Below are 24946 nucleotides of genomic sequence, written 5' to 3' on the forward strand. Positions count from 1 at the left end.
ATTTTTTTATTGGGGAGTTGTTTCACAATTAAAGAAACCAACCTGGCAACGAGGAATAATATTGTTGATTAATAATAATAATAATAATATTATTATTCAATGATTAAAGAATAGGAATTGACTCTGGCCATTCACCGTCTTTTCCTTCATCATGTTGATGGAACAATCCAAACCATGAAATAAAATTAAAAAATGCAACCAAGCAATCCTTCGCCTTCATCATCATCGACATTCTTTTTTAATCCGATAGAGAATTTGATGCAACAATTTCAGGCAAAATGTAAATTGATGAAGGAAAATATTCGAAAGATGAAAGTAGAAGAATTGATCGGAAATGAAAAGGAGAGAGAGAAAGAATTTATGAAAGGATATGCTCAATTATTAGAACTTCAAGCACTACAAATCCAAATTAATTTATTTCAAAAGAGGATGAATGATTTGAGAGTTGAAAGGAAAAAAGAAATGGAGCTCCCTCTTTTGGAGTATAACAATATTTCATGCGAGGCTAAATACTTCCGACGAGATATTGCCATTTCCAAGAACTATTATTCGAGACATGTGGAAATTGATCTTCCAAATGAAGAATACTTTGCTAAAAAAGCACCAAAGAGTTATACACAAGTGTTAGCGGAACTAGAACAACTGAAAGGAAAAGGAAGTACCAATCAAGAAGAGGTTATGAGCAAGCAGCATCAATTAATGATGAACCGTTTAAAGTTTGAGCTTGAAGAACGGGAGTCTCTAGAAAAAGATATCGAACAATTGAAATCAGAACAAGAAAAGATCAAACAAGAGCAATATAATATTGAGAAATATATCAACAATATTCCTAAAAATCTCGCTACAATCAAAAAGACAATGCTTCAATTTGAACCAGCAATTAATCCGCTTAAACACAAATATTCAGATTGGTTTACAGCTGAAGAAATTGATTTACTCAAACAATTACCAACTCCTCTTTTCATTCTATATAACAAACTTATGGAATATAAACAGACATGTGACAACACGATATTATTGTCCATTGTTGGAGATACAGAGAGAGCGAAGCAAGAATGGGACGATCTTGAAAACTCTACAGTTTTAACAGATAGTTCTATAGCAGAGGAATTAAATGGAGAGCCCAAAAAGAAAAAGCTAAAGCCTGCCGATTCAAGTAATGAATCATTTGCCTTGTTTCCACTTTATATTCAGCTGAGAGTGCACCTCAAAATTTATGGTAAGTTAACAGCAAGCCGAAACGACGAGATCGGTTCTTACAACTTGCATCCACCTGATACCATAGACACCAACAAAAAACTCTTGATTGAATTTGGTTATCTTCATAAGAGCAATCTAGTAGTTGTCAATGAGGCAAAGAGTGCTACTTCTGTTCTTCCAACATTGATACCAGGTGATGATGGAGCTTTTTCACCAAATATTAGTGTAATGTCTGACTATGATTTCCGCAATTTCGAGAGAGGAAGACCATATCGATGGCTTCAAAAGATTTGTGGACTAGAGTTTATTCCTATGAGAATGCCTAATAGCGATCAAGCCAAAGGAAACAAACCAGAAGAAGATAAGGAGTATTCTCTCCATTATATTTTGAACTTTTTCAAGTACAAACAAAAGGCAAAGAGATACTTGCTGCATCAACTTAAATCATTTGATAACCTTGAACTGAGAAGTGAATTTCCATCTTGTTTGCCTGTTTCTCCAAAACTTGAATCTGCCAAACAAATATTTAGCGATTATACCTCGTTGACCTATATTTCAACAATTCGAGTTGACAAGTACCTTTTTGAAGTTGAGATTTACATTGATGTCACTGATTATCCTTTGAAAGCACCTCATTTCAGAAAACTAACCCAATTAGAGCCAGCAATTGATGGTAATGAATTGGATAGTATTCCTGAAGAGTTTAGAACCATTATCGAAATTGATTCAGCTGTGGAACAAATACGACATGAAACATCAGCTTCTAGCTCTGCATTATACCAAATTGAAAAAGATGTTAATTATTCATTCGTCTCTGAATTTAACGACGAGCATATTTATCAGGCAGATGATCCGCAGAATATTGAGCATTTTTGCCTTATTTCCCACCAAATTCATCGTCTAATGACTTGTCTAGCTGTATTTGTTGAAACCAAGAACCCAGATTCAAAAGCAATAATCATGACCAATAATAACATGCTTGTTGGAAAAGAACTTCTATTGCCACTCCACTACGATGAACGAAGTAACTGTTTTACTCACAAGCTGCTCTAAGGTGATTTACGCTATAAAATTACTCAAATTTTCATTCATGATGATATTTCTACTTTTTTGACTGCTGTTGTGATATTTCCTTCTCAAGTTCAGCCCTTAATTGTTCACCAATGTCTCCTTTCTTCTCGAAAAACTCATCCATGATCAGTCCAATTGTCAAAAATAACAAAGATAATCTCTGATGAACCAAGAAAAACGTATTTGCATCACACAATGTCACTATTGCCATAAACCTTTGGGCTTCCAAGAAAGAAGCATCTTTCTTTAAAGTGAAGAATTTTCCATCATGATACGCAGTTAATTTACCATAGGGCAGCTGAACATTCTTGAATGTAATGTCTTTTGCTGCATACATTCGTTTGTATTCAATGTCTTCAATCTTTTCTAATGGCAATACGCAGTAAATAGAACACAAAGAAATTAAAGCATTTTCATTGTGTGATAATTCCTTCCAAAATAATTCGGGAACTAAATGGTCAGTAAATTCGTAGTCATGTTTATCAAGAGGAGGCTCTTCTTTCATTGTTGGAGAAACCTGCAGTAATATTTCTTTTCTATTGCTTTCCGATAAGGATTTTGTCCACCACTCCGAGAATTCAGTTCCTAACTTTTTCCAAAATAAACAGCACTTGGCATATAATTCTTTTGTATTGTCTTCACCTTTAATAAAGTTGGGACTCACAGAGTTTTCCTCCGATTGAGTTGAACTATTCTTTTGTGTGTTGTTGTGTTTGTTTTGTGATGAGTTTTTCATTTTTTTATTGTCATCATTGATAATTTATTATTTATTTGACTTAATCTTTTCCAATGCTTTTTGCAACTGTAATAATGAAAAATTGTGATCCAATTTAAATAGATTATCATAATAACAGCGATTAATTGAGCCATGTTGTTAGATGGTGATCCGATGTGTGAGATCATCAAATACTTACGAAATTTTGTACACGTTTTCGTTCTGCTGCTGGGCCAGAAACGTTATCAAGTCCATAGGGTGGAACAATAACACTGTCCATGACTAGAATATCCTTTCCTCTCCATTTACAAGGTAAAGTCTTTGACAGATTATCGAATATAGCTTGAGCCTCTGATGACACATTAGAACCTAATCTTTCTCTTCTCTCATGGATGGCCATTTCCTCTCGTCTCATGATTTCCTCACTATCCACCTCTGGCAATGGAATAGATGTATCCGCGAATGGAACTGTATCCAAAAACTTTTCCGACACTGATCCTGATTGACTAATATGAGTGGCCTTTGTGTTTGATACAACTTCAACAATGGAGCCTACTCTAATAATTCTAAAGTTCTTTCGTGTTGATGAAGCATGTTTTCCTTCATTGATGAATAGAGCAAGAAAACCCAAATCAGGATCAAAAGCAAATACCTCTCCTTCCAAAATATTTTGGCCTGGATGTAATCTTAAAACCACATGATTGCCAACATCGGTATTATCCAATGTTAGTAAAGGGGCTGATGGAGTATTGGTGGTTGATACATCGGTTTGATTAGAACCAACAATAGAAGTTGAGCTCGAAGCGGTTGTTGGTTTCGATTTGTGATGTACATTTCTGTTATGATGATGATGATGGTGCTGTTGTTGTTGTTGATTGTTGGTGTGAGTTGTTTGTTGTGAGTTTGGTCTATTGACACCGGAAGAATGAAATGTTGTTGAAGAACCAGAGGTGCCTCCACTGCTGGTAGAATTACTTGATCCACTACTCGAGGAATTACCTGCTGATTGCAAGGCTTGTTTGTAGCTAGGCGTTTCTCTTCCTAACATGGTATTCTTCTGGTCATTTTTTTTCATTTTTTTGTTCGTCTAAATATGGCGTGGGGATGTGCTTTCTCTTGTTCCACGGATTGACCTGACAAAGAGAAAGATCATTCTTGATGTTACCCATTCCGTGGAAAGTAGTGGAATGCATACGAGAAATCCACTTGTGTTTCCAGCTTGTTGTTGGTTTGAAAGGACCGAAAAGAAGTGGACGTACGAGCAATGAATGCCATGCTTGGTTTGTTTGCTCAAAATTCAACAATTTTTTGAATACAAAAAAATATCAAAAGACTCAACAATGGTATGTTCGTAATGGCCGCGTGTGTGTTCGAAGAGTTTGGTCATCATCATTTGATATTCTAAATGTTTTTGCTTGTTGTTGATGTTGAACATGTAATACTCGGATGATTGAATTCCGTTTCTTTGAATTTTTGTTGATAATAATAATAATAACAACAACCACTCAATGACATCCACACTCGTCATATGATGAACGGAATTGCTGCTGTTCCTATGTTCAAATGTTGACTCTTCAACTATAATTTCTCCTACACCTCATTCAAATCCTTTACTCTTTTTATCATCAACAGGCAGAAGTAAACCCAAAAGCATACCCACTTGCAGATGATGATCTCACTGTTTCAATTCTTGATTTAATACAGAGCGCTCACAATTACAACCAAGTCAAGAGAGGAGCCAACGAAGTTACAAAGGCTGTGAATAGAGGTATCGCTTCCTTTGTCATCTTGGCTGCTGATGCTGAGCCAATTGAAATTTTGATGCATCTCCCAGTATTATGTGAAGATAAGAACATTCCATATTGTTTTGTGAAAAGTAAGACTGCTTTAGGACGTGCTTGTGGAATCTCCCGAGAAGTTATTAGTGCAACAGTGATAAATAACGACAACAATGCTGCTTTGAAGAAGCAAGTCAACAGTTTGAAGGATGCTATTGAACGTATTATTGTTTAAAATCATATAATAAACTACCTAGCTAAATTTACTGATTTCTTTATTGATGGAAAGTCGACGGAGGCAAAGGTTTAAGACCGAGTTGACAAGCTTCTAATTGTTCCTTGGTCAACTTGTAAATCTTGGGCTTTCCTGAGATTGGATAAGGAAGAAAGAGTCTGCGCGGATTGGCACAAATAAAGACATAATCAGAATCAGATTCTTGTTCCTCACTTGGAAACTTTTCTCGATACTCCTCACTCGACACGCAATCAATAACATCCACGCAACCAACAATCACACTTGTTGGATAGTGTTTGGGATAACCCTGTGTTCTGTTAAAGGTGGTCTTGTAGTAAGTTTCAAGTTCTTGAATGCTTTCATCAGTTGGCTTCTCAGCAGTACTTGCAATCCACAACCTTCCTCGATGAGATGTATTCCATGATCTTCCTTCATGTCTTTTAATACCATAAACAAGTAATGAACACCAAGGTTGATGCATGGAAAGACAAAAACCTTGATCATCCTCATGTGTGCTAATTGGTTCACAGTATTGAATGATAGGTTCAAAACCATCAATCGTGTCTGATACTCCACCACCACATGTGATGCTATCAGAAGAAATATCACATGCTGGTTCGTCATCTTCAATGTAATATTGGTTTTGTACAACTCCACCAGATTTGCCTTCGTTGACTGAGAGAACGTTTGGTTTGTTCTTCTTTTCCTTCGATTCGATATATTTAAGTTTAGTGACGTCCAATAATGCAGATCTTTGAGTTCCTACGGATGATCCTTCTCTCGTTATAACGTTTATATTTTCTGTTTGTGAAATATTGCTCTTGGGGATTGTCACTTTGAGGCTTTCCATTAACCTATCAATTTCCTTTTGAGTTTCAATTTGATGAGATTCATCCAAAAGAATTCTTTTTCCAGCAAAATCAAAAGTGTATCTGAGAGGACCGCTTCTATTTTTCAATTGTTCCTTCAACTCTTTAATCCTTTCTTCAATTTTCTCACGTTGCTTTTTTTCTGAGTCAGAAAGCCAAATGTCTTTTGATGTCGATGAATTACCATATTCAGCAGCTTGCTCATCAATGACTGCTGTTGTTTGAGAATAATTTTCATCCCATCGTAACAATCGATTTCGCAATTCTAATGCTTTTAAATAATCTTCGTTTTCCTTCTTGTTTTTAGAAAGATTGAAATCATCGGCTGAATTATAATATTGTGTAACAGCTTCTGGTGTAATATTTGTTTGACAAAAAGGACAAGGTCCGAAGCCTTCTGCTGTGATAATTTTTCCACAACAAGTACAGTTTGTAAGAACTCTATTGTTCTTCAACAAATCTGCAAATTCAAATTTTTTGTTAATACGACTTAAATTTTCATAGGCTTTATCGGAAAGATCATTTCTTTGTGATTGTGGTTGAGAATGTTGAGCGGAAGGCTTGTGGCTGTGGAATTGTTGGCCCGATGTTCCTCCTCCCTTTTTCTTTGCAAATTTTACAGGAATATGCCCAATGGCATCGCCAATTTGTTTGAATGACCTGTCTTGTTGGGGCAATGAAGGAAACTCTCCATTCTCTGTTTTCTTGTTGTTGGACATTTTTTTTAAATTTGAATATAAATAATGAAAATTTGTGCATGATCAACTCTGGATTTTACATTGTAGTGTCAGGTTTGATGTTGAATGTACATTACGTTTGACATCTCCTTCATTAGTAACTCAATTTCACTCTTCGTGTCTTATTTCGAGGATAATTTTGCCATTGTTTTTGTTTTGTTCCATGTATTCGTGAGCTTGTCTGACATCTTCCATTTTGAAAACACAATCAATATTAGCAACCAGCTTTTTTGTGACAAAGGCGTCCTTAATGTAATTTTGGAATTCTGTGAAAAGTTCAGCCTTATATTGTGGAGATCTGTTTCGAAGCGTGCTGTATTGAATGGTAAGTCTTTTTCTCAGCATTTGAGAAAGGTCAATGTTTGCAGACATTCCTCCCTAAAATATAGTTTTCAATGATTCAATTCAATGATTATACAATATAAACTCATTTCCTTCAATTTAACTTACCATTGAAGCAATACCAATGATTACAGCATCTAGTCTTGCAATTAGAACGTCCTGTTCAAGATAATGATTTCCTCCAATAGGATCTAAAATATAGTCAATAAGAGGAACTACTTCACTTTTTTCTGTCAATAATTCTGACAATTTTTCACTCCATTTTGGATACTCCTTGTAATTCACATAATGAGTGGCACCAAATGTTTTGCAGTACTCTCCTTTTTCGTTGCTTCCACATGTGACACAAATATTCGAACACAATCCACTGAGTTTACAGAGCTGTATCAAAGCGAGACCGACACCGCTTGCTCCGGCATGGATAAGCACATTAAGACCTCCTGTTCTATGATGTAATTTTCCAATTTTAAAAAAGCACTGAAATGCAGTAAGAAATGCTTCAGGTATGCCCGCAGCCTCTTTCAAGCTTAATTCATTTGGACAATGAAACAATTGTGTGACTGGAGCAATGCAAAATTCCGAATATCCTCCACCTTCTACAAGAGCCATCACTCGATCTCCCACTTTAAACCCATTTTCCTCGTGATTGTTTGTGCTAAATTTTTCAATATGACCCGATACTTCCAAGCCTAGTATGGTACTGCTTCCTGGAGGTGGAGGATACTTTCCATTCCGTTGGGCAATATCAGCTCTATTTAGAGCAGTATAGTACACCTTGATCAATGCTTGAGGCACTGCAGTTGTATTGCTTGAAAATGTTGGTATTGGATAATCGGAATCAATGTATAAATCAGAAGCTGACTGAGTGATAGGCTCTGCCACTCGCACCACACGTTGTTGAATATTCATTTTTTTTAAAGCTCGCAGTGAGGAAGCATTAACTTTCCGAATGAAATTGTACGAATGAACACGTGCTTTATTCAAAAGTTGAAGACATGTCATCGTCGTCGTCCATGTTCCTCTCTTCATCAAAGAATTGATCAATCATTTGGCTAATAGTGGCTTCTGTATAAGAAATATATTTGCTCTTGTTGCTTGTGAAATCCACATTTCGAAATTGTTCTACAAATTGAGTGTAGGGTGGAAGTACTTCCTCTCTTGTCCTTTCACGAAGTTGTTCCTTGAGCTCAATATCTCGAATACAATACGTTCTTTGGATAGTATGAATTTCTTTGAGTTGTTCATTAAACTTTGAGAAACGTTTCTTAATTTCTTTCTTTGGATATTTGCCGTTCTTGTCTGGTTTAAGCTTTTCTTGATCCTTAAAGACAGACAATGTGTCATCCCATGTTGCGGTTATATACGTATTAATATCGTCGTCTTTCAGTTTCTTGTATTCTCGCTGTTTAGCTTCTGGGACATGTTTCTTAATGTTTTGATCTTGTAGATTCTTGAAAATGTAGTAATGGTTGTTCAGTACAAAAAGAGCAGCTAAACTCTTCTGCTTTGTTCCATATTGCTTTTTCTTTTCCTCAATGTTATGTTCTACTGCATCTAATAGTTGAAGTAAGTATTTCCCAAAATATGTTTTGACTTCGGTATATGTAAATGTTCGATCCTTGTCAAATCTCTTCTCTTTAAGTATGTTTTCAATGGATGGATATTCGAGAAGCCTTCTCATAAAAGAAAATGCATTGCTTGTGGCTTGATGCACCACACCATCTGTGGATCCTTTGATTTGATTTGTGTGGATATTTCTATGGAACTCCGACAGAAGGTCATTAATATTATTCTTAAAGGTTTCGCTCAAGCTACGGAATGCCTCCAAGTGTTGTGTGTGTGACAATACTTCTTCAAAGTTTTTAAGAAGTTTGTTTTCAAAGTTTTCCAAAATGTCTAGCAGTACGAACACCTTTTCGCTGGTTCTGTTCTTCTCAGCCAAGTCTTCTGCTTGGTCTTTGAAGATTTTCAAACTTGGTGAAATGACATCTCCATATATTTGATTTTTCTGAAAATCAACACCAACAACCTTCATGCAAATCTTCCTTTCAGATTCTAATAGCTTCAAGTAAAAATTCATGTAAAAGATAAATGGATGTGATCCTTTCTTGTAGTATTTCTGACTCAGAATCATATCATCATCCTTCTTTTTCAATTGTTTGATGGCATTCAAATTGCTGGCTACTTGAATAGCAGTTTTGTCTTTTTTCTCGGGAATTAATACATTTAGAGCAGAGTTGATCAACTTGGATCTCAATTGAATATAAGTTTTTCTAATAACAATCTTGCTTTCCAACCGTTGAGAAATCAAAGCGAGTTGTTCAACCTTGTCTGGAGGAATTAAATCATTAGTTAAATCGAAATCATCCCTCTCCAAATCTTCTTTCCGATATCGGAATGGATCCATCACCACAGATTTTGCTCCAACATTTTGCAAAATATTCTGAAATTCTTGTTCCAATATTTGAATGGCCTTTTGTCTCAATGATCGACACTTGTCTTCTAACTTATCGGCTCCTTTATAGTTGCTGTGCTTTGAAAAGAAATTGATGGTATCATCGTTTTGTTTCATTGCAGCGAGAAATCCTTCCAAATCATTCATGACTCCTTTTTCTAGCCTCTTCTCAAATGCTTGTGGTCGGTTATATTTCTCCAGAGTAGAATCAACACTTTTAATTGTTTTATCAATATTATCATGAGCAACCTTTAGCACATCAATTCTTTCGTTCATTGTTGTCATTTCCTGCTCAAGTTTTGAAAATCGGGATTCAAACCGATCCAATATATTTACAATTTGGTCTTTAATTTGCTCACTTTTGTTCAAACTCTCCTCCAATATTTTGAGATTCTTCTCAAAGTGACTGAAAGACTTGGCTGAAACCCGTTGTTGAGATGAAGACATTTTTTTGATGATGGAAGATGGTCACAACGATCGCTTTGCAACTTGTCACTTTTTTATTGTTTGACTGATGTTGCATCTTTTGCAAGATCATGGTCCTCTTGATTAATTGGAGCATATATCTTGGCAACGTCTGTGTTGGTGGTCAACATTTCAATATCCTTGTCTTTAGAATTTCGTTTTTTCTTTTTAAAGTAAGTGTAAAAAACAAATTGACTAAGAATGGTGTAGTCAAGAAATTGATTGCCTAAACTACTGGTTAACCAAGGTATCTTCGAGCATAAATACGATGAATCAATACTGAAAAGGAAAATACTCAGTGAATAAAATAGATTGCCCACTACCGAGCAAATGAATAACACAGGATTCATTCCTTCAGTTGATCCTCTTCGAAAATTGTTAATAATTTGGGCAATTCTTGAGCCCATGTAACATACTGTGGAAACACAACCAATAACATATCCCACGATGGCGTATGGTTTCTGAGGTGGAAATTCACGAGCGTTGTGATCCTTTTGAGTTGATGAAGAGTCTTGAACTATTTCCGAGACATCTGTTGTTGACAACAATTTTCTTCCAATTTTCCTGTGTAAAGGTTGGATGGTATCTATGGTTTGTTTGAAAGATGTCGAAAATTGGTACATGGAACACGACAGTATGATCAAAATCGTGAAAACTATAAAGAATGTGGAGAAGGAATAGAGTTTTGTGTTGGAGGCATTGTTGGAAGTGTTCTCAGAGTCCGACGTTGGAAATTGAGGTAGAGTTGAGGTTTGAGAGGTGGATGAGGTGGATTGATGAGATTGTCTTGAAAGTTCCACTGTTGTGGTGATTTCAGGATGGTGCACTGTTGTGGTAGTTCGTGGATTGGGCACCTCAAAGTCAACTTGAACATTTTCTCCAGTGATTGGTGAATTTGTGTCAGACGATGATTCTTCATCCTCTGCCTGATAATGCAAATGTGCTGGCATTAATGCTGATGCACCAACGCTAGCACCAACACCAACTCTTGCACTGACATCTCCTGATATATGTATCCCTTCTAAAACTTCTTTCCTTTTCGTTACATCCGTTATTTCAAATGGATGCTCATCGAGAGTTTCTGAATGAAGTTTGTCTGTAACAGTTATTATTTCTTGAAGACCATCATGGGTTGGTTTTGAAGAGGATGAGGGTGATCCAAAGTCCTTCTTCTTTTGAACATGCTTCCTCCACAACTTTCTTGAATTATAAAAGATGTATTGTCCAATGAAAATAAAATCCATTAAAACAAAGTAAGCAGCCAATAAAATTTGTGTAAATAATTGGCCTGTTAAGGCAGCCCCTATCAGATTACTTCCGTCCGCAATCATCCATTGTGCGAGAGTTACTACCGAAAGACCATCTGCATGACCTTTCCGAAAAGTTGTTATCACTTGAGGAATACCACCAAATAAATATAAAACAAGACTGAGTAAACCAACATAGAATGAGGCTTGTTCCAAACCACTGTGTACACATTCTCCCATAACATCGTACATCCATGATATGTAAGGCCGTCCATCGGGGTCTATTTTCAAACAGTCCCCAACGTACATACTCGAGTTATAAGGACCGGTTATATTTGGGTTGAGATGATTAAAAGGAAATTCGAGCCTTGAGGATGCCATTACTGCATCGATGTCATTGATGGAGGTCATATCGGAGTATATAACAACAGACGGCGAGGTGTGAGAGGAGGAGCCTGATGGGGTAGTAGTGCAGCAATTTTTTTTCTGAGTTTGGGCGAGCACTCAAAAAATCCAAATAAGGACATTTGAACAATGGTAATTGAATCAAGAAAATATTTTTTCATAGTTAGTAAAAGTAATTGAGAATTGCTCTTAAAATATGTTTGAGAACACTTGCACGTAATATATATTCACAGGCATATCAAAAAGCACTCAACAAGGATTTGGAAAAAAACCATTGCCATCCACAACATGATTGTTGTAATCATGAAGATTGTGACCGAAAGTTGACAAAAAATCAAAACTGAAAAAATGTCTCTTCTTCAAATTGAATCCTTGACTCCAAATACTCATCAACGTGCAAAGGAAATCATTGTGAAAGGATTAAAGGAACGTTTTGGAGAGGAAAATTTTGATGAATCTTTTAATCCTGATTTGAATCAATTACAAGAAGCGTTTCTCTATTTTTGTGTTGGATTTGTCCATTCAAAAGATCTTGACACCACTACCACCACCGAAGAGAGATTGTTGAATCGAACAGACATCACCACCAACAACAACAACAACCAATTAATAATGATTGCAACAGGTGGCCTTTCACTTGATTTTAACTATTTCGGAAATGAAAATCAATATTGTTTTAGAATTGAACGAGTTTCTGTGTTGAAAGAATTTAGACGAAGAGGTTATGCTTCACAAATAATTTCACATTTAATGAATGTGGCAAAACAAATTGCTGTTCCAACAATCGAACCTACGATGAGAGATGAGTCATCATCATCTCGTGTGTTGAAAAAAGTGTGTGAAAAAATTGAAACCTTGTTGCAACCTCACAAATTGCTTGTTCGTAAAATTGTGGTCGAAACAGACACTCCATGGATGGAATCTGTCGAGTTGTATAAAAAGATGGGATTTATGGAAATTTGTGAAAAAGAAGGATGTACACATTTTGAGCTTGATTTTTAAGTTTTGTGTGATCTTCACACAAATATGTACATATTTGGAGCTCGAAATATTGTTGGTTTAGAATGAACTGTGGCAAAGAGAGGATCAAAAAAACACCACGACGGTTTGGAGAGTAATTCAAAAATTATTGGCCTAGTTCAATTTCTTTTTGTAAATCCTTAGTTTCTTTCCATTTCTTAAATTCTGATGTTAATTCCTTTCTAGAAAAAGTATCCATAATATTGAGCATTATTTGACCATGCAATGCATTCTTCAAGTCACTAAATAACACTTGTGATGAGTATTCATAATCTCGAGTATTTTGGGCTCTTTCCAACAATTCATTAAATTGTTTTCGAGCTGATGCTGAAATATTCACTTCAAAAGGAGAAAATCGTTTCATAAATTGCTCCTCAATATATTGCAAGTCTTCCAAACTCACATATGGAGAATTCTTTTCCAATTTTTCCAATTCTTCATACATTTGTAAATTCTCTACTGCATATTCACTTGTGGAATATTCTCGAAACATTTTTCGAAATGTTGGATCTGTAATGAGAATTTCAAATAATGGTTTTCGATGACTTTCTGATTGCAATCGAGTATATTTGGAGGATCCATATCGTATGAAATACAAGAGAGACATGGTCAGTTCATAAATGATCACATTTCCACCCACAACCAAATAACAAATCACAAGAAGAATAAATAAAAGAGCTTTTGAAGCTTGTGTGGTTTCTGATCCAAGGCCCAAATAAATGAAACAAGCGAGTGCTGCCACGACAAACATGAAGGCCAAATCAATTCTCAAGTAGAAGGGATCATCAAGGAAAAACTTTTTCTGAAAAGTTTTCATGTTTCGAAATGTTACAAGAAAGGTCCAAATTTTACATGACAGGATGTTAAATAATCATTGTGAATATGATTCCAGGGAGTTTCATTTCACAGAATGGTTGGATGAATAGGGCAGGAACAATTTTAATTTCACACAATGAATGGTGAATTTAAAATTTCACATTCAGAATTAAAGAACAAAAACTTACAAATCCTTGTTGTTGCACTTTCTTTCGATTGGCAACTAAATCCACCACAAGACATACAATACAAATGAGAGAAAGTAGAATCACCAATGATGCGAATGGAACCAATAAAAGCATTTCTAATTGAGTATTATAGGCTGAAATGCTTTGAACGTCCGTACTTCCATAAACATTAAAATAATAAGCGAGCCAACATCCAAACACAAAAATGGTGACAATTATTGTTGAAACAATTGAGGCTGGTTTGGAGACCATAATTTTGTGAAATTTCATGTTTTTGGAACTTGTCTTACTAGTGCCCATTTTGTTCATGATCCAATATAAATTCTTTAAATAATAAAATCTCAATACGGTCACACTGTAGGTTGCAAAAAATAGTGAAATGAAAAAGTTTGGATAAATTCCAGTCACTGAAAATGATGATTTTGATCGAAAGATGTCAATATACTGATTATTCCAAACAGGTTCAATAAAGTAAATAGGAAGAGCCATAAAACAGAGTGGTCCAACGAATGGTAATAAGAATCTTCTTCTCACCGTAATATTTCCAGTCTTTCTGTTAATGAAATAGGTCAAAAATAGTCCAATATAGAAAATTATTCCTACAAAAACAATCAAGTAAAGCATAACATCCTTATAAATAAAGTATCCATAGGCATCCACATAATTATAGTGATACATGGAGAGATAGGAATTATAAGAACTAAAACATGTTGTTGGTGTGAATCTTTCTGAAATTATATACTGAGCATATTGTCTCCACAGCATGAAAAGTGACACTAAATGTTTGGAACAGAATGGAGCGGATGTGTTAAAACCAACGTCAAATTCAGGTGAATTGATCACAGTATCCAAATATCCATTCTCATATAATTTTTTCATTGCCTTCCAATAGAAATAATTTGTATAGGAAGTGAAGGGTGCCTCAAATGCTCCATGATAGACGTCAGCATTGATGTGCGCCAAATAAACAACGATTGAGAGATATTGTTTGGTATTGATCCATCCAAAACCCATAATGAGTCGAATTAGGGCAATGTGATAATTTCTCATATCGTGTGTAGCAGTTGAATTGAGAATTTTACAATCTGGGTAATGGACTTTAAAAGTTTCAAGAGTGTTCACAATATTCATAATGTCTTCTTGAATCACTCCCGAAATTTCATCAATTTGTTCCGGTGTGAATGTTTGTGTGATGTTGGCTGAGAGGTCCACTGGAAAGGATGTTTTCAAAACGAGTATCGACTTGACACCTTCTGTTGGGATGGCTTTGAACATGTCATTAAATGGGAATTTTTGTAATTCATCCAATGTCAAGGAGTTGTTCATTTTTGAAGTGTGTAAATACAAATTATTCTTTAAATTTAAAAACAAGTGATCCAACAAATCAATTTCCATGGCAATTGCTGAACGACTGGCCCAATATTGATCCAATAACCAATGTGTCTCTCCCAATTTCACATTAAAATTGGCTCCACTTAGAGAGGTTTTCTTTTGTTTGATATTCACTCCATTTGCTGAATGAGTCGATTGTGTCTTCTCGGCATGAGTCTTCCATAATTCTTCATGCACTCTTCTTTTAATAGTATGATCAAAACTATTAACAATATTATTGGGATGATCATTTGAATAGATTGAATACTTATTCATCTTGGAATAAGGTGACACCCATTCAAAGTCACTAACTCCAAGTGTCATACTCCAATTATGTCTTGCAAAATAATCCTCCGTATAGGTCCATCCAACCATCATACCATCATCATCGGCACTACAACATGCTTGAGGTTCTACAAAGTTTTTCGCAAAGGACGACAAGAATCTGAGCATCTCATAGGGATTTTCAATCTCTTCGAACCTGGTCAAAAGAGTGTCATAATAATTGTCCATATCGGAATCTTTCACTCCACTCGTATTGAAAGTGATGAATGGTTTTGGAGTCACAGCAATTTGATGGGATCGAATATGAATGATATGATAATAAGATTTTGGTGTGTTGTTTGATACATTCCAATCAAATTCTCGGATGACTTCATAGTATTCTCGAATGGAGAGTTCTTCAATGGTGACATTCATAATTCCAAGATTCTTGGAATGGTCACTGGATGAATACTTGACAAGTTTTGCTGATGAAAATGTATAGAGATTCGGTATGAAGGAAACTGAGAGAAGTGAGAAGAGGATGTAGGTTATGAGGGGAATGAGTGTTGGTGGAGAGAGGGAATGAGAAAAAGACCAACATTTTGACGGTTGCATGATGGTATGGTTTTTTTTGAAAATTTTTTTGTGGTGAATCTTTCTGGATTTCATGAACCGTCGCAGCATTATCCTTTCCAATTTTGGTGCATGTCTTTTTTGTAAGAGCGACAAAGCTACTTTGGCAACTTGACAGCGAAGGAAATGTGCATCTATACTGGGGGTCTCATTAATGCAGCTTTGTGAGTGCTTTCCATCTTCTGTATGCTTGTTGGACTGCATTGAATATCAAATTCAACTCACAAATCAATAATTCCCTTTCTTGTGCGTTCATATAATTTCTCAGTAATGGAGACTGGTCTGTGTGAATTATAAATACAACCTTCTTATACAGTTTCAATATTTCAGGTCTATCGGCACTTATGGGAAGAAGCAAAGATGCATGGTCTTCCTTATTGGGATGATATTTCTCAACGACATGATTTAAAATTTGTCTAAAGGTTTGATTTTTTGTCCAGGCATTAATTTCCTCTTGAATTCTATCTTTTTCTTTCTGAATAGTTATTCGTTGAATGTCATATCTCAATTGTTCCAATCTTGTTTGCTCACAAGCACTTTCATTTACAATAAAAATTGTCTTTCTTATTTTTGTACCCTTAAAGTAAAAATGGACTGAATAAACTCCTTTCCATAATGGCGTAAAAGATGTTTTCAATTTTGGTCCTTTTTCATGAAAATAAGTTGCTTTGATTGAGGAGTGATTAGGTTGAAGAAAGTCAGCGTATTCAAGATATTCGGCAGGAGACTCATACCGAAGCTTAATTTCAATGTTTGCATTTAAATCATCCAATTCTAACTCGTTCTCATATTCATCTACTGCTGTAAAGACCATTGAAATCGTCTCCATTGATGTATATAGTGTGCTATCATCTTCTGAGCAGCAAATGGTATAATGGTCAAAGGTTGAAGGAACTACTTTGCATACCAATCTACTATCAGTTTGGTTTGGTGAGTTGAAACTTAGGCGCCTATCGTTCACTGTATAAAACATCTCAATTTCATAAGTAGAGGATTTCTTACTTGAAAATGCAACGCTAATCTTTGTTTCAGATTGAATTATGACAATATTCAAGAGAGAAGCTTCTCCGTCTATGAACTGTCCATTTGCCCAAATATATCTAGATTTTGAAACAACTTCAAAAATTTGAATTTCTAACATTTCCAAATTAAATCCTGAAAAGGATGGATTGTTAAACATGTCACAAATATGCAGATCAATAACTTTCTGCTCATTAGCTTTAGCAATTTCTTCATCCTGAAAGCAAATGTAGCTATGTTTAAAGCTAAACTTTGAAGATTTGACAGAGACAGGTATTATCTTTTTCCATTTCTTGTTTCTTTGACATTCCAATTCCAGTATGTACTCTCCGCTGATATTGGTTGTGAAAGCAAAGATTGTTTTAGAATCAACATGAGAACAGATGTCACAAACTTGATTTCTCCTTATTTGTTTGACATTTTGTTGATTTAAGGTGTGTGCTATAAGCGTTGCCTTCCATATGGGCTCCAGCGTCGCAATTTTAACATCCAGAACGTCTTTGCTCAGTACCGTAAAAGAGTAAGGTATTCCAGCAAATGCTAACATTTTCATGTCGGACGATAGGGAGTAGGAATGTGTGGAATCGTTCAAGGATGACACTAATAAGCATGACAAATTTTCACTCATTTGTAACCGGTCATGGCATTTAAGCAATCCATATAGAAATATAATTCCGAATGAAAGGAATGAGTTGATATTGTCAAAGGAAAAGGATAGAGGTGTTTGATGGCTGGCTTGAAGAAATGTAAGCTCATTTTCTTTGGGAAGGTCAACCTCTCTGATTGTTTTGATATCTATTTGTTTTTGTCCATCAATAATTTCCAAAATTCTTTCTTCTACCCAAGGAATACTTTTAAATCTGATTTTTCTTTGATGAGGCTTTCCATGCAAAGAATGTTTCCATACGTTGAACTCCATTTCCTCAGTCTGTTGTAAAATATAGCCGTTCTCATTCATTCGTGTGACCATCTGCTCCAAAATTTGATTTAACCTGTCAGACCAGTCACAACTGCCATAATCCAATCTTATAGATTTTGCTTCTTGACTCCATAGATCACGCGCATTGTTGCTACATGTAAGGGTTGTGGTGGAGTGGTGGTGTGAGGACTTGGCAGGTTTTTTAGGCATTTTTTTCTTCACTTTCGGAAACAAACATTCAATCCTAACAATGAACTTTCATCACGATCATTTAATCTTCTTTAAACCTTTTTAAACACCACACCACCTCTTACATCATTCTTCCATAAAGGCGAAACACATCTAAAATTTGCGATCTCTTGTGATTTCTGTTTGAACGCCAGAATTCTTTCGTTGATGAACAGCAATGACGAACAGAATGATGGCAACCGCAGCAACTAGTCCGAAAGAAACAATGAAATGAGCCTTTCTTCTTTGTTTTGCCTTGGCTTGTTCGAGGACTCCTTTTACTCGTTCTCCCATAGCTGCTTGCTCAACTTTCTTTTTAATATATGCTTGTTCGATGATAAATTCCAAATCTTGGTCTTCTTGTGATTTTGTTGTGCCTGGTGTTTGTGTCTGTTGTTGTTGTTGTTGTTGTTGTTGGTTTGTATTATTCTGCCCTTCTCCTGTGGTTGGTGATGATGAAGAAGATCCAGTCCGCAACTGAAAAGAGGTGGAGAAGCACCGAGCTCGGGATGACTCAATAATTCGGAGCAAATTGAACTGGCGAGAGAATGGATGTCCTCGACAGTGAGGTCGGAGAAGCAAAACCATTTTTATTTCTTTTTTGTGAATGACTTTCGAATCGACTTTCATGACATCGAGAATGTGGTTGCTGTTGGTCATGGAAGAAGTTTCATCCTTTCAAAAAAACAAACGACAAGGCTTGAATAAAATTCATTCTTAAAATTGGTCAAGGAATATTCTTCTAAGGGAGAAATATTAAAGTCGAATAGTTTTGAGGACGTTGAAACATGACTCTTGTCAAATAGTTCACACAAATAGGAAAAACATTCTACCCACTGTTGATTCGCAAATGCAGAATCGATTTTCATCGAGCTATAAAACATCATTTGAGGACAATCAAAGTGATTCCTCTCAATAAGGGAGGCAATATCGACAATTTCCGTTGCTGATAGATCAAAATTCAAGAAATTCATGGTACCCACAAGAGTGGAAGGAATGTTGTTGTAAGGATTGTCTTTGAAAAACCATTTCACTCGGGAAGATAAAATAGATTCAATAATTTTCATGTCCTTACATGGTTTGTGAATTCCTTTCGACATTAAATATTGTACCATCTGTTTGAAATTTTCAGAGAGAACTTTTAGATTTCGCTCCAATTGCTCCTCAGAAGTAGCCAAGGATGATTCATAATCAAACAAATGTTGATAATAATTACAGCATAAAGAATGAAGCAAATGAAAAGGTTGCTCCCGCAACAGCTCTGCCATTTCTTCAAAATTTTCTATCATCATTTCAATTAAGAGAGATTGAGTTTCAAATGTAATGCGCTTAACAAAAATTCTGTTGAGTAAAGATGCAACAGGTTCCAAGTTCGATGGATTTTGTTCTAGATATATCTTGGTTAAGGAAACAATGTCCATCCACTTATCAGAATGAAAAGTTATAAAGTCCAAAATGTCCTGAAGACGAATCTTGTATTGAACTTTCTTGTTCATTATTGCACTAGTTAATCTTGTTGTTGATTCATAATGATAAGCAATGTAAGATAATAATCCATGTTCGCTTTCAAAGGTTATACTGTGGTTGTTAGTGTCACAAAATGTGTGTAGTTCGTCAATAATTTGTTCAAATAAATAAAAGTGTGTCGGAGGGAAAGGAAGTACAATGTTAGAAGGAAGTTTTTCAATTAATGAAAATTTGATATTTGGTAAAACAGTCTCCAAATATATTCGCTTAAATATTAATGAAAAGGTACTGGAATGAGACGACCCGATCAGAGAGCATGCATAATATTTGCTCTCATTAAGCTTTGCTAATTGACTACCGAAATCTTCCTCTAAAATCTCATGAAAATTTGGTTTTTTGTGATATTTGGAAACACTAGTTCTATAGTGGTCACAAGCAACTTCTAACAACAACGCATAGGCTTCTTTTCTTTCAATGAGTTGATTAATGGCAAGTAAGCGGTTCTTAAATATGGTCTCGCTAGAAACAATGGAATGTAATTGTTCGATTTCTAAGGTCAGTAAACTGCAAGAGCTTTGATCTCCTATTGTATTTCGGAATGCAAGGGCTACCGATAGTTGATAAGCCTCATGTTCAAAATTCAATGCACTTCCTGCATAATTGTTATCATATCTCATCTTGATAAGGTTTCTTTCAAAATTTTGAATGAGAAAAGCATTATTATTGATCGATTTTCGAGATGAAAAAGAGCTTTTGAGGTTATAATCAATTTTTTCCAAATACTTATTTAAGGTCACTCCTTGTTGAAACCTCGGAACGAATTCATGATACCCAGTAGAACAAACAACTTTCCTATAAATCCTCAAAAAGATGGTTTTAGGAGGATCATCTCTTGATCGATCGTGTATCAAATTTTGTTTTCCGAGCCAACACTGTCAAGGAATCAATATCTCTTATAAACTTTCCCATGGTAGGAATGGAACCATAACATCCACGATTTTTCTTGACATGAGGCCACAACATGATATGAACCAGGAGCTTCCAAAACCAATCATTCTCATGAGTTATTTCATACATGGTTTTACAACTCAAAAATATATTCAAACATTCTCTAAAATCTTGATCAAACACTCCATAGGCAAGAATTTGCACCCATTCAATGTTGGAGAGTTTTAGAAAAGCTTTTAGAGTTCGGGAAGGTTCCTTTCGAAACAACTCTAGCGATGGAAGGGAATTTAAAGGTTGTTGTTGTTCAGACTTGGAAAGGTTGGACATGATTTTTTTTTGAATTCAATTTGAATTTGTGCAAATTGAGAGTGGCATTCCAACAAGGAACTTATAAGAACAAACCAATCAGCATCCAACAAACATTGTTCATCATTGAAACAACTCTCAAATCCTGAATACAGGAATGCATTCTTTTGTTGTTAATAATTTAGGGTTGATCTTAAAATGTTCCTTCTTTCAACAAGGAAAAAATGAATCAAAAGCTTTCTTCCTTGTTGCTGCCTCTCAGCTTGCACAATTTTATCGGAAGACCATTGCATCTGGTTCCAACTCCTTGTTTGCTGATTGATGAAAAGGCTTATGAGCGAAATTTGATGTTAATGAAAAATCGTGCCAAAGAGTTGAATGAGATGGTCATGACCCGAGCACATTTTAAAGCACACAAGGTATGATCGTCCTGTTTTTTCTCATCTCTATAGACTTTTGATCAACAATGAATTTCAGTGCCCGGCAATTGCAAAAGATCAAATCGAAAGAGGAGGTGCAATTGGAGTTTGTTGCCAAAAATTAAGTGAAGCTGTTGAAGCTCTAAAAGCAGTGGATGATGTTTTAATTTCGAATGAAGTAGTTAATGTTGATAAATTGAGAGTTATTAGAAATATGAACGAAATATCAGGGAAAACTATATCGCTATGCGTTGACAATGAACAAATTGTGACTTTAATAGATAAAATCATGGCTGAAAGCAATGAGCCAAATCAAAAGCTTCAGCTTGTAGTGGAGTACAATGTTGGTCAAAACAGATGTGGAACCAATTCCGAAGAAGAAACTTTGAAATTAATCAAACTTATCGAAAAATGTAAACACGTTGAATTTAAAGGACTGCAATGCTACAAGGGTGCCAATCAACACATTGTCAAATACGAAGATAGAAAAGAAGCAGTAGCCAGAGTTGTTGAAAAAGTTAAAAGATTATTAGATTATCTTTCTCAAAATGGAGTTTTTGTAAAATATGTGACAGGAGGTGGAACTGGCACATTTGAGTTTGAAGCATCTAGTGATGTATTCACAGAAATCCAACCTGGTAGTTATTTATTTGGTGATGCAGATTATGGAAAAATTTTGACAAGCTCCAATGGAAAAACCATGTTGGAAGATGAATCAGCCTTTTCTCAAAGTCTTTACATTCTTACCACAATAGTGAGCAAAGTGCCAAATACTCGAATTGTGGTGGACGCAGGTCTCAAAGCTTCTTCGTTGGACAGTGGAGTTCCAATCATTGCAGATGCTGAACATCGAAAAATACTGTCGAACTACAAACCTGGTGGTGATGAACATGGTATTTTCGAAGCTCACTCAGAAAAAGCTCAAGAGTTAATTAATTCACTTAATGTTGGAGATGTATTGAAATTAATTCCTGGCCACGTAGATCCCACCTTTAACATGTATGACATGGTTGCATTTTTCAATCCTGATAATCATTTAATCACTCGAGTAGAATCTATTACCGCACGAGGCCCAGGAATTTAAATTATTGGCGTGGTTGTTTCCAAGTTTCATCAAAATTACATTATAAATTAATCGGTTTTGCTCAACTTGGTATTTGATTTGTCAGGTAAGGTGGATGTGAGTGGAATCTCAACTTCATGGTATCTGTAATAACTTTTGAATGTCGAAACTATGGTCCAAATAAGATATCTTGCAAATCCTAAGTTACACACACTCTCGATAAAGGTCACATGCTGTTCTTTGAAGCATCCCCATAAATAAGAAAGTAAGGCTTTGAAAGGATATCCTGCGAAGGAAAATACATCAAGAATCGAAAATAATAAAATTCCCTTAAATGAAAAATGGTTGGAGTTGTAAAATTGTCTTGAATATTTCCAGTTCAGCAAGCAGGAGTTGGCTAATGCAAAATACGTGATAGCGACAATCATTGAAATATGAAGCACAGAAAAGGGTATCTTTTGAGGGAATATTTGACATGTTTTCTTGGAGGTTCTAGGATTGAAAGACACAATTACTTTTTCAACAGAATCCGCTGTGTCAAATCTAACCAGAGAATCAATAGTTTTCACAATTTCTGGTGTATCATTCAAATACAAGCTCACACTATTCACAACGTCTGACTTCATGTAACCCGTTTTTGAAGTAGTAATCTCGATTTCAGTTCCAGGATACCAAAAATGCTGAAGGAGTATTTCATGACATAGCCTTTCCTGAGCAGAGTTGGAACAACACCGCACAAATTTTGAAAATATTGAATACCATGTATCTGATAAATTCTTGATCATTGGTTGTGTTTCTAATGGTGTATATCTAATGTTTTTCAATTCAAAAACTCCATCCTTCATCGTAGCACTTCCTCTTATTCTCATGGGTTTATCAAAATTAAATTTGTTCGACAAATACATGGACAACTCACAATATTCATGATGTGTTAAGGATCTGTTACAATATACCAACTCCACATCTATGTCATCTTTCAAGGTTTTTGAAAGGTTTGGATGTTTCTTTCCAATGATCTCGTTTTTAAGAATGAAAATAAAGGAATTTCTCTCAACAAAGCCCAAGAGAAATTGTAACTCTGTGATACTCCAGCTCTTATTTTCAAACTCTGCAATAGCTCTTTCTTTGTTCTTTTCTCCTTTTGATTGTTGTGGTTTTCCTCGCTCTTCAATGGAATATTTTGGAATAATTTTCAATTTATCCATAAATATGAATTTAAATTCATCTGGAATACAAAGAATGTTACAGATCTCTGTTTCAATACAACCATTCCTGAAATAAAAGGGAAACTTTTGAATCGTACATTTTGAAGTATATTTGAAAATTCGGGAAAGTAGAGCAATAGGTCCCAATGATCGTGGGTCGAGGCTTTGAAATTGTTTCCTCACATGATGAGAGAGAAATTGCCTCCAATAAATCTCAACCTCTCTATTATTATTCAATGGAAGATGTTGCCTTGTCCATTCATGTGTTTGGCCCATCGTTGAGTCAACATCTTGATGAATTTTACTCCTTTCCATTTCAATGGAATAGACATCCATTCCGAGAACATATTTGAGAGGGATCAAAAAGGAGTCACTCAACACCAATCGGAGAGGAAGATATTTTGCAATTTCAATCATCATTTCCAGTGGTAGAGAGGACAAGTTCAGTATTTGTAAACTTGGTGGTGAAGAAGAGTTCATGGTGGTTCTCAACAATTTTTTCTAAAAGAGAATGAGAGTTCTAAAATTCAACAATTTTTCCTAACAGAGAAAATGATCCGAATTGTTGTTTTTCAGTGTTACAAAAAATGATTCCATCCAATGCAAACACTGATTTCACCTCCTCCGAAACTTGATGAGAATTGTATTCCGATGGTGGAAGAGTGTTTAAAAAGAAACAATTCTCAAATAATAATATTAAATAATGATGATGATGAGAATTCTGCTACTGCTTTTCGTCTGAGTAAAAAGAAAAAGATTTCCGACAATCAAAATCAAGAAAATGACACGATCAATAATGCAAAAATGGTCATGAATGATTTCGAAAATGTTGTAGTTTCAAATCCTTCAAATAATTTTATCAATAATAATAATAGGACTTCATTAACATTTCTTGGGATAGATTTGGCAGATGATATGATATTCCATATGATGGAATTTCTTGAACCTGAATTTATTTTTGGTGTTTGTATGAAAGTTTCAAAAGTGTGGTACAGCAAGACATTACAAATTTCATTTCGTTTGAGATATTGGAACAAGTCCATATCAATCACCAAGTTGCAAAACTTAACGCAATGCCCAAACATTCTAAACTTGATAGAATTAGATTTATATTCCCAATCTATTGGATTTATCGGTGTGAAACACATAACCTCTAGTCCCTATATGAGAAATTTGAAAGAATTAAAGTTGGAAAACAATTTAATTTCAGATAAGGGCGTGGAGTTAATTGTATCAAGTGCTTATTTAGCAAATTTAACCATACTCGATTTGAGTACAAATCCTATTTCCGAACTTGGAGCCAAAAGTCTTGCCCAAAGCTTGAATGTGAAAAATTTAACACATCTCATCCTAAACAAGACGAGCATTATGAGTCGGGGAGCAAAATTCTTGGCAGAAAGCAAACACTTGGAGAGATAAAAATATTTAGATTTATCTGGAAATGTTAGGTTCTGATGGAGCGAAATTTATCGCAAAAAGTAATCATATGCAGAATTTAGAACGATTAGATTTGGAACAGAATTATATTACCTTTTCAGGTCTTCGATGCATATTAATGAG

General features: G+C 35.3%; 17 protein-coding genes across 17 annotated transcripts; 5 read left to right on the forward strand and 12 right to left on the reverse strand.

Annotated features, from left to right (window-relative positions):
* Positions 1-192: 192 nt before the first annotated feature.
* Positions 193-2253, forward strand: FDP41_008446 (uncharacterized protein; the record flags this gene model as incomplete). The annotated part of the gene is made up of 1 exon (XM_044712300.1): positions 193-2253. One exon carries the CDS (start codon positions 193-195, stop codon positions 2251-2253), a length of 2061 nt encoding a protein of 686 aa, XP_044557952.1.
* Positions 2254-2302: 49 nt separating this feature from the next.
* FDP41_008447 (uncharacterized protein) lies at positions 2303-3007 on the reverse strand (the record flags this gene model as incomplete). Its single annotated transcript, XM_044712301.1, has 1 exon — positions 2303-3007. One exon carries the CDS (start codon positions 3005-3007, stop codon positions 2303-2305), a length of 705 nt encoding a protein of 234 aa, XP_044557953.1.
* A 27-nt stretch (positions 3008-3034) lies between these two features.
* On the reverse strand, positions 3035-4061 carry FDP41_008448 (uncharacterized protein; the record flags this gene model as incomplete). Its single annotated transcript, XM_044712302.1, has 2 exons — positions 3035-3073; positions 3186-4061. The coding sequence occupies 2 exons, from the start codon at positions 4059-4061 to the stop codon at positions 3035-3037; spliced, it is 915 nt and encodes a 304-aa protein (XP_044557954.1).
* A 265-nt stretch (positions 4062-4326) lies between these two features.
* On the forward strand, positions 4327-4999 carry FDP41_008449 (uncharacterized protein; the record flags this gene model as incomplete). Its single annotated transcript, XM_044712303.1, has 2 exons — positions 4327-4329; positions 4619-4999. 2 exons carry the CDS (start codon positions 4327-4329, stop codon positions 4997-4999), a joined length of 384 nt encoding a protein of 127 aa, XP_044557955.1.
* A 40-nt stretch (positions 5000-5039) lies between these two features.
* FDP41_008450 (uncharacterized protein) lies at positions 5040-6587 on the reverse strand (the record flags this gene model as incomplete). Its single annotated transcript, XM_044712305.1, has 1 exon — positions 5040-6587. One exon carries the CDS (start codon positions 6585-6587, stop codon positions 5040-5042), a length of 1548 nt encoding a protein of 515 aa, XP_044557956.1.
* A 126-nt stretch (positions 6588-6713) lies between these two features.
* On the reverse strand, positions 6714-7856 carry FDP41_008451 (uncharacterized protein; the record flags this gene model as incomplete). The annotated part of the gene is made up of 2 exons (XM_044712306.1): positions 6714-6983; positions 7056-7856. 2 exons carry the CDS (start codon positions 7854-7856, stop codon positions 6714-6716), a joined length of 1071 nt encoding a protein of 356 aa, XP_044557957.1.
* A 67-nt stretch (positions 7857-7923) lies between these two features.
* On the reverse strand, positions 7924-9849 carry FDP41_008452 (uncharacterized protein; the record flags this gene model as incomplete). Its single annotated transcript, XM_044712307.1, has 1 exon — positions 7924-9849. The coding sequence occupies one exon, from the start codon at positions 9847-9849 to the stop codon at positions 7924-7926; it is 1926 nt and encodes a 641-aa protein (XP_044557958.1).
* A 53-nt stretch (positions 9850-9902) lies between these two features.
* On the reverse strand, positions 9903-11525 carry FDP41_008453 (uncharacterized protein; the record flags this gene model as incomplete). The annotated part of the gene is made up of 1 exon (XM_044712308.1): positions 9903-11525. One exon carries the CDS (start codon positions 11523-11525, stop codon positions 9903-9905), a length of 1623 nt encoding a protein of 540 aa, XP_044557959.1.
* A 342-nt stretch (positions 11526-11867) lies between these two features.
* FDP41_008454 (uncharacterized protein) lies at positions 11868-12521 on the forward strand (the record flags this gene model as incomplete). The annotated part of the gene is made up of 1 exon (XM_044712309.1): positions 11868-12521. One exon carries the CDS (start codon positions 11868-11870, stop codon positions 12519-12521), a length of 654 nt encoding a protein of 217 aa, XP_044557960.1.
* Positions 12522-12645: 124 nt separating this feature from the next.
* Positions 12646-15793, reverse strand: FDP41_008455 (uncharacterized protein; the record flags this gene model as incomplete). The annotated part of the gene is made up of 2 exons (XM_044712310.1): positions 12646-13341; positions 13544-15793. 2 exons carry the CDS (start codon positions 15791-15793, stop codon positions 12646-12648), a joined length of 2946 nt encoding a protein of 981 aa, XP_044557961.1.
* Positions 15794-15962: 169 nt separating this feature from the next.
* FDP41_008456 (uncharacterized protein) lies at positions 15963-17960 on the reverse strand (the record flags this gene model as incomplete). Its single annotated transcript, XM_044712311.1, has 1 exon — positions 15963-17960. One exon carries the CDS (start codon positions 17958-17960, stop codon positions 15963-15965), a length of 1998 nt encoding a protein of 665 aa, XP_044557962.1.
* Positions 17961-18092: 132 nt separating this feature from the next.
* Positions 18093-18566, reverse strand: FDP41_008457 (uncharacterized protein; the record flags this gene model as incomplete). The annotated part of the gene is made up of 1 exon (XM_044712312.1): positions 18093-18566. One exon carries the CDS (start codon positions 18564-18566, stop codon positions 18093-18095), a length of 474 nt encoding a protein of 157 aa, XP_044557963.1.
* Positions 18567-18634: 68 nt separating this feature from the next.
* On the reverse strand, positions 18635-20122 carry FDP41_008458 (uncharacterized protein; the record flags this gene model as incomplete). Its single annotated transcript, XM_044712313.1, has 1 exon — positions 18635-20122. The coding sequence occupies one exon, from the start codon at positions 20120-20122 to the stop codon at positions 18635-18637; it is 1488 nt and encodes a 495-aa protein (XP_044557964.1).
* Positions 20123-20330: 208 nt separating this feature from the next.
* Positions 20331-20720, reverse strand: FDP41_008459 (uncharacterized protein; the record flags this gene model as incomplete). Its single annotated transcript, XM_044712314.1, has 1 exon — positions 20331-20720. One exon carries the CDS (start codon positions 20718-20720, stop codon positions 20331-20333), a length of 390 nt encoding a protein of 129 aa, XP_044557965.1.
* Positions 20721-20923: 203 nt separating this feature from the next.
* On the forward strand, positions 20924-22202 carry FDP41_008460 (uncharacterized protein; the record flags this gene model as incomplete). Its single annotated transcript, XM_044712316.1, has 2 exons — positions 20924-21118; positions 21177-22202. The coding sequence occupies 2 exons, from the start codon at positions 20924-20926 to the stop codon at positions 22200-22202; spliced, it is 1221 nt and encodes a 406-aa protein (XP_044557966.1).
* Positions 22203-22249: 47 nt separating this feature from the next.
* FDP41_008461 (uncharacterized protein) lies at positions 22250-23866 on the reverse strand (the record flags this gene model as incomplete). Its single annotated transcript, XM_044712317.1, has 1 exon — positions 22250-23866. The coding sequence occupies one exon, from the start codon at positions 23864-23866 to the stop codon at positions 22250-22252; it is 1617 nt and encodes a 538-aa protein (XP_044557967.1).
* Positions 23867-23986: 120 nt separating this feature from the next.
* FDP41_008462 (uncharacterized protein) lies at positions 23987-24805 on the forward strand (the record flags this gene model as incomplete). The annotated part of the gene is made up of 1 exon (XM_044712318.1): positions 23987-24805. The coding sequence occupies one exon, from the start codon at positions 23987-23989 to the stop codon at positions 24803-24805; it is 819 nt and encodes a 272-aa protein (XP_044557968.1).
* Positions 24806-24946: the final 141 nt, after the last annotated feature.

The sequence above is a fragment of the Naegleria fowleri genome, assembly GCF_008403515.1.
Source record: "Naegleria fowleri strain ATCC 30894 chromosome Unknown tig61, whole genome shotgun sequence".
NCBI classification, from domain to species: Eukaryota; Heterolobosea; class Eutetramitea; order Acrasida; family Naegleriidae; genus Naegleria; species Naegleria fowleri.